Below are 14,843 nucleotides of genomic sequence, written 5' to 3' on the forward strand. Positions count from 1 at the left end.
ATCCTGCAAGCATCGAGGGTGACGGGCCCGGTTCCCTTCCAGAACGCGTCGGTGAATTTCTATCCGGACTTCACCCAGCAGGTGCAGAGACAGGGCTTCCTGGGGGTGAAGAGGCGGCTCCGGGAGAGGGATCTGAAGTATGCCATGCTCTTCCCTGCCAGATTACGTGTGGTGCACGAAGATCGGACATTCTTTTTTGACTCTCCTGTTATGGCCGATGAATGGCTGGACGCTTTGCCCCGGCGACGGACGGGGGACGACGTTGCCGAGGACGGGGACAGTGGCCGGGATGGGCAGGGCTGATATCTCGGAGCCGGTCTGACTTGATTTGGCTATATTTGAAGACTTGAATAGAGTGCAGTAACTGCGGAGGGTTGCGGGAGGACGAGGGGTGCTCTCTTCCTCCCTTAGGGTACTTTTTGTAGATTTTGGGTTTTGTAGGGCGACAGGCACACTGCAAGTTGGGGGGGCTTTGTAAGCTGCAGCAGGGGTGCAGGGTGGAGGGTGTTTCTGGGATTTTGGGTTTGTTGTTGGGGGGTTTATTTCTGCAAGGCATGATGATTATTTCCAGGACTGTTCCATGGTGGCTCTTTGGGTGTGGGGTGAGCCTCTTTCCGTTTGAGGATGGGGGGTAGGGGTTTAAGTGTTATAAGCTGGAATGTTAATGGTTTGGGGGATCGCATTAAGCGTGGGATTGTTTTGCAATTCTTGAAACGGTCAATGCCGGATGTTGCCCTGCTGCAGGAGACGCATCTTATAGGTAATACGTGCTATGCTCTGAATAGGAAGGGTTATAAATTCATAGCACATTCGGGATTCTCTTCTGGGTCCAGGGGTGTGGGCATCCTAGTTAGAGCTTCGTTGCCATTTGAGGTGGACTCCACCATTGTTGATGATAGGGGGAGGTTTGTGGCGGTGGCGGGGCGGTGGGAAGGAAGAACTCTGGTTTTAGTTTCGGTTTATGTCCCGCCGGCCCTGCAGGCCTCCACGTTCATAGATCTGGGTAGGGCCCTGCTGGATCTCCCGGGGGGTATGCTTGTGGTGGGAGGTGATTTCAACGCTGTTGGCTCCGGCCTGCTGGATAGATACCCGCCCAGAGACACAGGGGGGGCTCAGAAGTGGCTTCCAGACTTCCTAGACACGCTTGGCCTGATAGACTGCTGGAGGCTCCGGCACCCCACACAGAGCCAATACACGTTCCACTCCGGGGCACATGGTAGTCTTTCCAGGATTGATTACCTACTCACTCTGGCCGCGCATGCCTCGTTGGTCTCCGAGGCGAGGCACATGGCGCGTGGTATATCTGACCATTCGCCAGTGTGGATCCGGCTGGATCTAGGTCGGGAGGGAGGAGGAAGGGTGGCCCCTATCAACCCGTGGTATTTCCGAGACCCCAAGATGCGCAGCGCGCTGGTAAAGAAAGTAGATAATTTTTTCAAGGACAATCAGGGATCCGTGGACTCGGCAGTGTCGCTGTGGGAAGCTTTTAAGACCGTGCTTCGAGGGGAAGCCCTCTCCCTAGTAGTGGCTGCCAAGCGGCGGAGAGATGGCGAGGTTCTGCAGGTGGAGGAGGAGATCGCGGCTCTGGAGGGAGCGATGGAGGAGGAGGTTACAGAGTCCTCACTGCATGAGCTTTGCTTGAAGCAAACTGAGTATAAGGACCTGGTGACGAACGCCGCTAAGACCCTCAGTAGGGAACAGCAGGGCCGTCTGTATGATGTTGGTGACAAGGCAGGGAAACTCCTGGCTTGGCTGGACAAAAAAGAACGGGTCAATAGAGTTGTGCCAGAGTTGACGGGAGAGAGGGGAGAGGCGATTGTGGAACCTGAGAGGATTGTAAAGTGTTTCTCGGACTATTTCTGTAGGGTTTATGCCTCAGTGTCGGATAGGCCGCCCGAGGACTCGTGTGACCTCCTCCGTGATATCGAGTTGCCCTGTCTCTCCGATATAGATAGGGACGATCTAGATGGTGACATAACGGTTGACGAGGTGGCGGGGGCTATCCGCGCGTTAAACTCGGGCAAGGCCTCGGGACCGAACGGCTTCCCGGTCGACCTGTACAAGCTGTTTCCGGATAGGGTCGCCCCTCACCTGCGCGCCATGTTTCTGGAGGCGCCGGGGAGTGGGACCCTCCCGTTGGATCAGCGACTGGCGACGATTGTGGTTATACACAAAGAGGGTAAACCCCGAGATAAGTGCGCCTCATATAGGCATCTCACTTCTTAACGAGGAGCCGAAAATTCTGGCTAAACTCCTGGCGACCCGATTGATTAGGGTACTCGGCGACTTGGTCCACCCGGATCAATCCGGCTTCATCCCGCACCGAAACACAGCGTTAAATCTTAGGCGCCTTCATGGTGTAATCGCCAGGGCGGGCACGCTGCGTGAACCAGCTATTGTGGCGTCTCTTGATGCCACGATGGCCTTTGACACGGTGGAGTGGGCATACTTGTGGGCCGTGCTGGCCAAGTTCGGCTTTGGCCGCGGTTTTGTGGGCTGGGTGAGGTTGCTGTACGAGGGGCTGCTTGCGAGTGTGGTGGTGAATGGTCGGGCGTCGACTCCGTTTCAGCTTGGGAGGGGTACTCGGCAGGGTTGTCCCCTGTCGCCTTTGTTGTTCGCCCTCGCCCTTGAGCCGCTGGCTGCGTGGATACGTTGGCACCCGGATATACGGGGCCTTAGATGGTCGCCTGAACACGAGGACCGTATTTCGCTCTATGCTGATGATATCCTGCTGTATCTTGCCTCACCCAAGAAATCACTTATAGTGGTCTGTGACGTACACACATCTTTTGGTAGGAACTCGGGTCTCGTTATCAACTGGAGTAAATCGTATTTGTATGTTCTTAGTGGCGAGGTTCCACCGATCCCTAGCACATGTTCGATACAGGTCGCTCAGCAGGGCTTCGTGTATTTGGGGATTTTTATCTCCATGGACTCTGCTGTGCGATATGAGAAGAACCTGCTTCCCCCCCTGGCACGCCTGAGGCGAGATGTTGAAGGCTGGCGGAGGTTGCCGCTCTCCCTTGTTGGGCGTGCGGCCCTGTTTAAAATGATGTCTCTTCCTCGCTTCCTCTACGCACTGCAGAATACTCTGGACTGGGTTCCGGCCAAATACTTTCGGGAGGTCGAAGGCCTCCAACGAACGCTGCTTTGGGATGGGCGGCCGCGTATAGCTATCGCAAAGTTGACGCTTCCATGGTACGACGGGGGCATTGCGCTCCCAGACATCCGACGGTACTATTGGGCCACCCAGCTGAGCGCGATTAATCATGGGTTTTATGGCCCTGCCCTCAGCCCTGGGTACGCCATGGACAGGTGGTTGCTGCGTGGTGGTAACTACTACAGGGCGTTGTACTCGCGGTCCCTAGACTCGTCCCTCACGGGGCCCACTGGTGTGGCAGTGCGTGTGTGGAAGATGGCAACTGACTCGCTGGGCTGGAAGGATAGGCTCACCCTCGCTACCCCGCTGTTTGAATCGGAGAGGCTGGGAAGGCTTTGGCATACAAAAGGGTTTGATAAATGGGACCTGATCGGCATCTCCAGGGTGGGAGATGTGCTGGAAAAGGGGAAGGTGAAGTCCTTTGAAGAGTTGCAGACGGAGTATGAGCTGGGGCCCTCCGAGTATTTCCGATATATTCAGGTGCGTCACGCCCTCCGATCAGTCCTCGTAGAGGGTGAGAAGGTGCCTGAGTCCTCTCCTTTGGAGGATCGGGTCCTTGATGGCCATATGCTCGAGAGCACGATCTCGCTCATCTATAAGAAACTGATCAACGTCCGGGCGGACATGCTTCTGGGGCTGAGGGACCAGTGGACTAGGGATGGCCTCGAGTTGGATGATGAGTCGGCTGTTTCCTCTCCTAAGGAGGTCGCGATCCCGTCGCGTCTGAGGCTGGTGCAGCTTAAAATACTGCACCGAGTGTATGTGACGGGGCCACGGCTGGTTCACATGGGATTCTCGGAGGACGGCCTATGCAGGAGGGGATGTGGTATGGTGGGTACTTTCCTGCATATCATTTGGGAATGTGGTGTCATTGTGGAATTCTGGAGGAGAGTCCATGCAGTGATGGGGGAGGTGACGGGCATTGCTATGCAGCCGGAGGCGCGGTGTTGCCTCCTGAATGTCTGGGGGCCCACTGACCACGATGAGGCACAGACCCAATGGGTGACTCTGGGTAACATGGTCGCTAAGAGGGATATCGCGCGATTGTGGGGCTCTTCGGGGCCCCCCACACTGACCGCGTGGAAAGAAAATATGGACTGGAGTATGTTTAGGGAGAAGACGGTCTATTGCGCTAGAGGCCGCCCCCGGAAGTGGCATGCCATCTGGGGGCGGTGGAATCAATACAGGGGGGGAATATGTCTTGCCCCGGATCTGGATCCTCCCGAGGAACAGCTTTCCTCCTGACCTTCTTTCCAGCTCAGTATGGTTTATGAACTATTTTGGCCTCTGCTGTCCCCCTTCTTCCTCTTTACACTGTATTGTAACTGGTAGATGAGTGGGGTCCGGCCTCCCCTGGGGGGCTTTCACCATGGGCTTTCAGTGTTCTTGCCTTGCTGGGGTTTGTTGTGTGTTTTTGTGTTTACTTAAAAATTGAACCTTTGCACTTCTCCTTTCACTGTACTGGGGACGCATCACTGTTTCTATATATCGATGCTGCCGAACCTCCGGGTTGTCGGCTGAATAGCTGTGTCCTGATTTTTAAAAATAAAGGTTTTTAAAAAAAAAAACGAAAAAAAAAAAAACAACAAACACCTTTCTCAACAGAAACCCCGCTCAACATCCACAGAGCTAACAAACCAATCAAGGAGCCCAAAGGATGCTCACCACACCAACGAACACTCCCCACAACAGACATCACCCGCAACATCTGTAAAAACCACTCTCAACATTCGCAGAGCAAAGAAACCAACTACAAAGCCCAAATGATGCACTGAAGAGATTGACTGAATTTCTTTGTAATTGGGGGGGAGATGTCATGTCTTCTAAGAAAGGACGTTGTTTTATAAGTAGGTCAGCAGATCTAACAAAGCAATCAAGGAGCCGAAAGAATGCTCACCTCATTAACGAACACTCCCCGCAAAAGACATCACCCTCAACATCCGCAGAACCACTCTGAACATTTGCGGAGCAAAGAAACCAACTACAGAGCCCAAAGGATGCGCTGAAGAGATTGACTGAATTTCTTTGTAAGTGGGGGGGGGGAGATGTCATGTCCTCCAGGAAAGGACATTGTTATATAAGTAGGTCAGCGGCCTAGCTGATCCAGACAGAAGTGAGATGCCAGGAACTTCCTGGGTGGAGACAGGAAGTACTAGTTTTTCCCTCTCAGTACATTGAGGGAAGCAGAGAGAATAGGACGTGTGGAGAGTAGCTCCACATCAGTAGACCATGTATAAAAGCTGAGAAATTAATAAAGCTGAGTTAATAGCCGGATGCCAGGTGCTGTCTTTTATGCAGAGTGTTATGCTTGCCAGTGCTGTGAAGAGTATCCAGAACAGGACACCGACACGGTGTGGTAGGGGCAGCTGAGGCCTAGCGGCACATGGATACACTGGTTTACAAATTGCATGGCACAAGTGCTGACGCCATTCTTGACATATGATGTGCTGGCGCTCATCAAGAGCGCGTGCAAGCAGCAGGTATCTTGGTTGGTTGTTGCCTCTGCTGTGGAAGTCTCTGTACACACATCTTCCTGCAGAGCAACTTTTTGGTCATCGGAAGTTGAAAGCAGAGACGGCCCTTGGTGTATGTTCCCCAGGAGCTCATCAGCGCGCGTGCCAGCTGGGCAAGTAGCTCAGTGGGTTTTTGCGTCTGCTGCAGAAAACTCTACGCAGCCTACTTCGTGAAAAGCAGCATTCTGATCATCTGAAGTTAATCAAAAGATTATCATGGATAATAACGCGTTATAACAGTGATACCATCTACAAAGCGCCAGCAGTGTGGCTGCAGCCCCCTATATTAATGAAAGGCAGTTGATAACATGCTTTTAGCATTGTCTGGAAAATGTTGGTTTCTGTGCAAGTGTGTTCCGCTGAGAAAAGATAACAGTAAATATAATTTGCTGGTGTTATTGAATGAATGTTGTTGTATAGCGCACACCGCAAACAGAAATGCCTCTAGGAGCTCTCAATTGCTTACAGATGCGGGAACTGTGTTAAATATATTTACCTAAGATCATGTGTGAACACACATTAGTTTAGGGCCTTGTCACTGAAATACACTGATGTCAGTGAATGCGCGCTGTGCTGTAGGTCTAGGAGGGAAAACAAACAGAATTCAAAGAGTCACTATCCGCAGCTGGACCAGCCAAGAAAGAGTGGGATATTGCAGTTTCTTGAATGTTATTAGTTAAGGACACTGATTGCATAATGTTGGATTGCTGTTTTCCCTATTGTTGTGAAATGTAATTATATTAGTTGTGCTCTGATTGCTAGTTTTTGAATAGAAACATAGTTAGGAGGCATAACCCCCAATCCTAGTATAGAATTGGCAAATGTTTGTGTCATACATTCATTCTTTAAGAATCTTCATGTTTTAGAGGTCATGTATGTGCCTCAATTCTTTATTAAGGGGATCCCATTGCTTCTAAGACTGCTTTTTCACGGGATGTCTACTATTATCTTTGCCATCTGATTGTTCACACATGTCAACAGGAAAACACTTGAAGCTCTGGCAATCCCCTGCTTCCTGGGAGGCATGGCCCGGGGAATGCTGGGAAAGGACAGCCCACTCCACATCCGGCAGAATCGCCGAGATGCTCTGAAGAATGCTGACTTGGTCATTCTAGCAGGTATGACTTTGGAACACACTTCTATATACTATTTGGTTACATTCTATACTTCTGTTTCACAAGCCTTAACCTGGTTGACCTTGGCGTCATCAGCCTCTAGAATGTCAAGAAGTTGTGCATTTAGTGGCTGAAAAGATTCCAGAAGAGAAGTTCTGTCTTGCAAGTGTATTCCACAAAAGCAGAAAATTATGTGAAGTACTAATATGGAAGATTCCTTACACAGTCTGTAGTTATTTCATTTGTGCAGTTTGTAATAGTACTCCAGAGCACTGTCAAAAAGCTTATTATGAAAGGCATAGAGGGTTACAAGCAACAAAATGGGCAAACTGGTGTAGAGGGGGTATACGAGTTTCTCAACAGAAAACAAAATGTGCTTAACATTCTGAGTTTGTTGAGATTTTCTGTAATGAGCAGGAATTCCAGAAAAGATTCCACTTGTTATTCTTTGTACGTTATTATTAATGATTGTTTCATCTATAATGGTGTTGAAAGCTTCAAGATTCCTCTACCCTAGAAGCCATTATAGATTCAGTTGTGCAACAGTAGCAGTTACAGCAGCAGCATGTTCTGAAGATGGCTGTTGGTTGCTTGTGTCTAAAGAATTTAAAGAACTAGTGATGGATTGTATTTTTGTTAGAGTTAGTGCTAGAGTTAAACACAAAGCACAATGGAATAAACATTAATGCATGTGGATTTTTGGATAACAGTAAATCTCAATTCAATTCAAAAGTGCTTTATTCGAGATTTACTCATAAAAGCAGACATACAAACATATAATAAAAAACAATTAAATCTGAGATGTCATATTGACAAACGCACAGTTCATAAAAAGATACAAATTATTTACAAAGAAGAGTTAAAATTAATCACAATGATAAAATTCATAATTGTAGGTACTGCAATTATATACAATTTATATATTCTTTGTGCTAGTGAAAGAGCCACTTAGACATACATTTCACAGGTGTAACGTTCATTAATGTAGTTAGTACAATTAAGTATAATTTTATAAAATCATTATTCTAAAAAGAATCATTTAAAATTGTTTTTTCCAGATGACACGATAAAATACACTAAACAGAGAATAGACAATACTCTAGCAGTCTCTGTTCAACTAGGCAGAGAGTAATCACCGGACTAGCAATCTCTGCCTGATTGTCCATGCCCACCCCAAATACTTGGCGGTGGAGATTATAATCCAAGTTAAAGTAGTCGATCTTACTATGCGCAAAGCCACCATACTACTCTTGGTGCCCAGGTTCCTACACATAGGTGCCAACCATACACGCCTTGGAGTAGAGTATGGTTTGCAGGAAAACAAAAAGTGACCAAGTGTTTCATTACCTTCCCCACAAGCTGGGCATATAGCAGGGCCTCCTTCCCTCCATTTAGATGTTAGGTAGCGAAGAGGAAGAGAGCCCGCCCTTAATTGAAAAAGCAATTTCCTATCCAAAGGTTTGGATATATAATCCCAATACAGTTCGTACATGGGGTACAATTTGACCTCGAGAAAACTAGCAGTCATGGCCCCGCAACTGATACTGAGGAGACTTTTGTTAGCGACATTATCCCCAAAAATATTTTTTAGGGTTGCCTTACTCGGGAATGATGCCCCTGCTGGGTCGGACCATAATGCATTCAGGCCTAGTTCAAGTAGTATTGATTTTAATAATTTGAACCATCTGATTTTGTTAAAGCAATCTGCTCTAACCACGTCAGTGAACCCGGATGCATAATGAATGAGCTCAGGTGTGGTCCATAACCTACGCCAATATAGAATTGGTCGTAGTTTGGCCATTTCCGAGATTTTCTTCCTTCCAAGCTCATATCTCAGAGGCAATAACGGACTACTCTGGGGTGTACCCGTTAATTTCCTAAGAAATTTATTCTCTGAGGTTTGCAACTCCTGTAGGTTATCATGCCCCATAACTCAGCCCCATATAATGCCGACCCAATTGCTTTTGCCTCGTATATGATCAGGGGTGGTTTGATCGGTTTAGTTAATGATTTCCTGTGCTCCTTTAAGATGGTTCCGGCCAATTGCTTGTGCCTCAAAGTTGCAATATTTAGATGCTGGTTCCACCTATTATCAGTAGAAATAAGGATTCCCAGGTATGTGAAAGATGATACGATCTCAAGAGTTCGTCCACTCATGGTAATATTAGATTTAAAATTACGATACGGATTAAAAACCATGAGTTTTGTTTTAGACGCATTCACCTCCAGACCGTGATCCCCACAGAACTTATCAAAAATATCCAATGCCTTTTGCAATCCACTTGGAGTTTTAGATAAAATTAACGTGTCATCGGCAAACATTAAAAGCGGAACTTTTACACCTGCAAGAGAAGGAGCATCAACTGCCTGTGATTGAATACAGGAGACTATGCCATTAATAAAAAGGGTGAACAAGGTATGTGCCATTGAGCACCCCTGCCGAACCCCACGCTCAACAGGAAATTCGGCAGTGTCTTTACCGTATCCACCCCATTGAATTTTAGCATAGGTGCCTTCATGTAATCTCATGATCATTGTCAACAGGACTCCTGGGACCCCCAAGGCCGCAAGTACTTCCCACAGTTTCGTCCTAGGAACCAGGTCGAAGGCAGCCCTCAAGTCGACAAATGCCGCATAAAGACTGCCCCCGCCTAGCACCACAGTCCTCCACTGAATCAGCTGGAACCGAAAAACTTGGTCCACAGTACTAGTGGCCTTATGAAACCCAGCCTGAAATGGAGATAGAATATTGAATTCTTCCGCCCAATCGAGCAATCGATTAACAATCACTCGCCCAACGATTTTTTGCACTGTGTCGATCAGGCTGATCGGGCGGTAATTACAAGGCTGGGAACGATCACCTTTTTTGTACACAGGGATGATAACAGCACCCCGCCAAGAAGCCGGGATAGCTGCTCCCCTCGCAATGTGGTTTATTAGTAAGTGAATATATTTACACCACCTATCAGTGTCGTTTAAGAAAACGTCCGCTGGGACTCCATCAATGCCAGGAGCACGTCCTCTGTGTACAGTTTTGAGGGCCGACAGAATTTCGCCCGTCGTGAAGACATTGTCCTCAGTAGTTGTATAGATAGGGCTAATGTTATTTACAATCTGAACCCTGTTAGCATATTGATCACTAAAAAAGTTTACCCAGGCTTCCTGCGGGACATAATTATTGCAAGCCTCTTCAGGCCTTTCTTGCCCCCATTTGACAATATGCCAAAATAATCTAGAATCTTTTCGATCACTAGCACACTTCAGCTTTTCCCAGTGGGCTTCATCCCAATCTTTTTTTGCTTTAGCAATGCAAGTTTTATATGACTTTCTTGCAGAGCGGATAGCCCCCAGGTTTTTGCTCTTAATTGCAGCTCCCAAGGAAGTACGTGCCAGCTTACAAGCATGATTATACCATTTGGCCACTCTGTGAACACGAGTCGCCTTGGGGTTTACTGGTTTCAAGAAGTAGTGTTTGATTTCTTGGAAAAGGGACTCATGAACTTCAATGATATTAACTTGGCTAGTAGTAATCCCTGCTTCGCCATCTAGGGCCATAATGGCCTTATCGGTCGCAGCTCCTATATTATCAATAGCTTGCTGGTCTGTCCTAACACTAGTCCATCTTAGCCTACGCATATCATTTGTTGGCACAATGAACGGGGTAGGCGATCATCAAGAGAAGTAGAGGCGTTGGATTCAGACAGCCACCATTTATGGGTGACACATAACGGATTGTGGTCACTCTCTGGCATTTCTGTCACGACCATATCTCTAACAGTAGGCCAAAGGGAAAAGCTACAAATAATATAGTCAATGCGACTTTTGCTTCTCCCGTTGTCAAAGGTCATAGCTGGTACCCTGTCTGACTTTGTCCTCCCATTTAAAGCTCTTAATCCTTGTTCAAGGCACATTGCGTTCAAACCCAAAATATCCTCTGTCCAACGAGTTACTGGGATGGTATCTATGGATAACAGTAAATCTCATTTGAGCTAAAAATTCACACTATATTGCTTGCAAAGCTTATAGTTTGATTGAAGCAGACTTTCATATTTTAGCAAGAGGGATATTTTTAGTGTAAGATTCCTCTGGGAGCCAGAGGGATAGCTCAATGAGCTGAACGTTCACCGCGGCAACTGGGTGATGATCAGCAGTTTCACAAGTTTAAATCTGGGCAAGGCTGACTCGGGCCTCTTGAACATCACTAAATTGAATCCCTTGAGGGGGTAGTAATAATATCTATTTTTTAAAATGGCTTAGAAATGGCAGATATGTGGTATGAAGAGCGATATAAAAAGAAAAGTTACATAACTCCAAGCGGATTAGATTTATACAGTGCTCATTTGATTCCCCCTCTTAAAAAACATTTCGAGGGGTCCTCTGTGTAGGAAAATGCCCCTTTTTGACATGGTCACCCCCTCTTTTTGCCTGTTATTTGATGCAATTTTGATGGAATTGCACTGGATTCCTTCTATCCTGATCCCCATTGCCAGATCTCTGTCCATAAAACAGTTCAATTGTTCCACAATTGACTATACCTTTAGCACCCCTGTATGTCCTTAGTAAATGGCACCACAAGTACTCAGGGCATGGGTCATAAAGTGCATCCCTGAGGGCTGCAGCACCTATTGTGCAACCCTAAGGGACCCCTCACCTAACTCATGCAGACTGCCATTGCAGGTAGCGTGTCTTGGTGCAGATAAGTGAAAACACAACATGGCATACATCCCTGTGTGCCATGCCTACAGACACTGCATGCAGTATAGGCAAGCCACCCCTACAGCAGGCCTTATTGCCCTAAGGCAGGGTGTACTATACTGCATATGTGAACATATCTGCATGAGCAGATGTCCCCCTGTAAAGTCTAAGTCAATTCTTAGATGTCCAAGTGAACATCACATTTGCTAGGCAATGGTAAAAATTAGTTCCCCAGTTAAATGTTACATGATGGCTGCACTGAAATCTATGGTGTTTGGTATCAAACACCTTGTATTCATTAACCAGTGGTGGATGTAATAATACATGCACCTAGAGGGCACATTAGAGATGCTCCCTGAAAACTCGACAAGCCTTTATTGTGCTGGCAGACGGGTATAGGCCAGCCTGCCACCAGAGAAGTTCCTGACTCCCAGGGGTGAGAGCCTACACACTCTGAGGGCAGAAACAATGCCTGCTCTGGCCAGTGGTGTTTTTGCCTCCTCCAAGCAGGATGGCTCAGTAATCAGCATATCAAGGCAGGAGTGTTCAAAGGCCTCTGCTGCCTTTGATATGTGATTACGGCTTCCCTAGACAGTGTAAATGACAAACCCTTGCCTTTTTGTGCAGGCCCCCTCTACCTTGACTGTCTCCTGCAGTGAAAACCCAACTCCTCAAAATACCACTGTACCCGAGCCCCACAGCCCCCAAAGCTGGACCTTAGGTGTCCCTACATCCCAGAGCACCATGTGACCTGAGTCCCCCAGTTGGTTCAGCTGGGATCCCCCCCCCCCAGTCCCTACCTGCAGCCTCTTTGTCCCAGGACCACTTCCCATTGAAATCAACGGGAAACCTGACACCGAAAAGCACCTCTACACCCGGACGCCCCAGATCTTTCCGGGGTGGCCTGCTGGTGCTACCTTGAACCTTGCCCCGTACTTCCCTTAACTCCAGAAGATTGGTCCTGTAAGTCGTTGCTTAAGTACCCATATGCAGTATGTATTTTTCCCCATAGGATAACATTGCCGCTTTAGAGACAGTACAAGTATAATTGCCAGTTTTCTTCAAAACTGCTATTTTAAAAAGTATTTACCCAATAACGAAATTCTTGGTGCTAACAATTATATACAAATGCATGTGTTTTTTCTACATTGATGTGGATCTCCTTATTAAGTGTGTGCATCATTTATTGACTGTCTTTATGCAACAAGTGTCTAACACTCCTCCTTGATAAGCCTAAGGCTGCTCGACCACTCTACCACAAGTAGAGCACCTTAGGATTGTTAAAGTAAGCCCTGTCCACTGGTAAGAGGTACCTGTACTCTCTACACAATATACCTCTTTTTGGTATATTATATAAAGAGACCGTTTCCTACACTCTAGAGATGGCCAAACTCATCAGTATCATGGCTAGGCAAGGTTAACACTCTTACAATGATTTTAATCCCAAGACTACTCTGTTTATTCCAGGTTTTGCCTATAGTGGTTCCCAACACTTTTTTTCCACATTAAAGAGTATGTTCTTGAAATATATCTGGGGTGGAGGACGACCAAGGATCTCATAAAAAATAAGATGCAGACCAGAGAGAGAGAGTTGGACTGGCCTTGCCGTTTATGTGTTCAAAATATAGTGTGACACAACTGAGGGTGCTTACGGAGTGGAGTGCCTGTGAATCGGACAAAGTATGAATCCACATGAAAAGAGCCATAACAGGTCCCACACTTTGGAAGCTAATATAAAAACACATGCAGGACAGACCCACCAATGTGTACCTTAGTACTCCTTTAAACACCACACTTACAGTCTGGGACACAATGAATAAGTGACTGCATTTGGCTACATATTCATCCCGTACATACCAATCCACTTTAATCCATCTTTCACAGTGGCTTGCATATGGGACCTTTTGATGTGTGGCATAGGCAGGATTGCTGCATTGTGATCACCCTGAACCACTAGGAGTTAATTGAATTATCCAGTCATTGTAAAGAGGAATTTTAAGAGGTAGAAATTACATTATGCACAGCTGGAAGATTGGGTCTCTAAACAGCCAATTAAAGAGGCGGTAGCTAGGGAATTCACCCCTGTGGAAACATGTATCCGTCATGCCACTGGAACAAAAGGAATTATTTTTCATCTATACCAACTCCTCATGGAAACGTCCATGGATTGTTCTCACCCATATGCAAGTAAATGGTGAACTTTCATAGGAAAAGAACCCACAGAAACACAATGGTCTTATATTTGGAGCGACCTCACTGAACCCACACATAGTATGCTAGGCAGAGAGGCTCACTGTAAATTACTGTTTGATTGGAATCTCTACCCAGCCATGCTGCACAATTTTCACACTACTGTTAGCCCAGTACTGGAGATTGATGTATTCTATGATACCCTCTTCCAGAGGAACTATTGTGTACCTTTTGGGATCAGGACATAAGTTATGCAATACCATTGTAAAAGCGAATTCTTGTTGCTATGGGACTGCTTGGGTGTCTCAAGGAACACTGGATCGAACTTCTGAAAGAAAAAAGAGCGCTCATATTACACTCAAGCTTCTGGAATATGGCAATGGAAAACCTACCATGCAACATGAATGAGAGTTCAATGGATTTTAAAGGACTGTGGAGCCTGATACTGAAATACTTGTTAGAAGAAACCACCTCAAGCTCATAGCCACAGATGATAAGGGTATTGAAAGTATTCTAATCGAAGAGAGGGGAGGGGATTGAGACGACAGAAAGTATCCTATGAATCACCTAAAATACTGTGGGAAGTTGAGATCCTGTGGTGTAGTTGTACACCGAAATCTGGGACACCATCACCACCATTGCCCCTATGTGACCTTCATCACAGAGACCTGGCTCACCCCCGCATCTGCCCCAGACATTGACATGGCAACCCCCAGCAGCTACAAGATGAAACACCGAAACCGCACCAACAGACACGTTGGGGACATCACTGTTGTACACAAGGAATCAATCACCTACACCATCACAAACAATGACACCACGCGGGCTATGGAACACATGAATTTCCAGCTCTACGCTGACGCCGAAACCACCATTGCAGGTACCCTTGTATACAGACCACCAGGACCACAAACAGTCCTCCGCGAAACCCTCGCCAAATTCATCACTCTGCTTGCTGTCGAACCTGAACACTGTCTTCCTGGGAGACCTCAAGTTCCACCTGGACGACTCTACTGACACCAACACCACCGACGACCTGAAAAAAATAGACAACATTAGGCTCAAGCAGATTGTCACTCACCCAACACACAGAGCAGGACAGCACTCCCTAGACCCCATCTTCACGTCAAGCAACAGAATCAGATACACCCATACCTCAGAACTCACCTG

The 14,843-nt window shown here is 47.1% G+C and overlaps 1 protein-coding gene across 7 annotated transcripts in view; it reads left to right on the forward strand.

Moving 5' to 3' along the window:
* HACL2 (2-hydroxyacyl-CoA lyase 2) overlaps positions 1 to 14,843 on the forward strand; it is a 1,062,010-nt gene that overhangs the window by 554,888 nt on the left and 492,279 nt on the right. For all 7 annotated transcript variants that reach the window (XM_085638401.1, XM_085638399.1, XM_085638396.1 and 4 more), the window contains exon 9: positions 6,655 to 6,791. In XM_085638401.1, coding sequence (XP_085494527.1) covers positions 6,655 to 6,791 — 137 coding nt within the window. The remainder of the gene's footprint in view (positions 1 to 6,654; positions 6,792 to 14,843) is intronic.

Source organism: Triturus cristatus, chromosome 12, assembly GCF_964204655.1.
Source record: "Triturus cristatus chromosome 12, aTriCri1.1, whole genome shotgun sequence".
Lineage (NCBI taxonomy): Eukaryota > Metazoa > Chordata > Amphibia > Caudata > Salamandridae > Triturus > Triturus cristatus.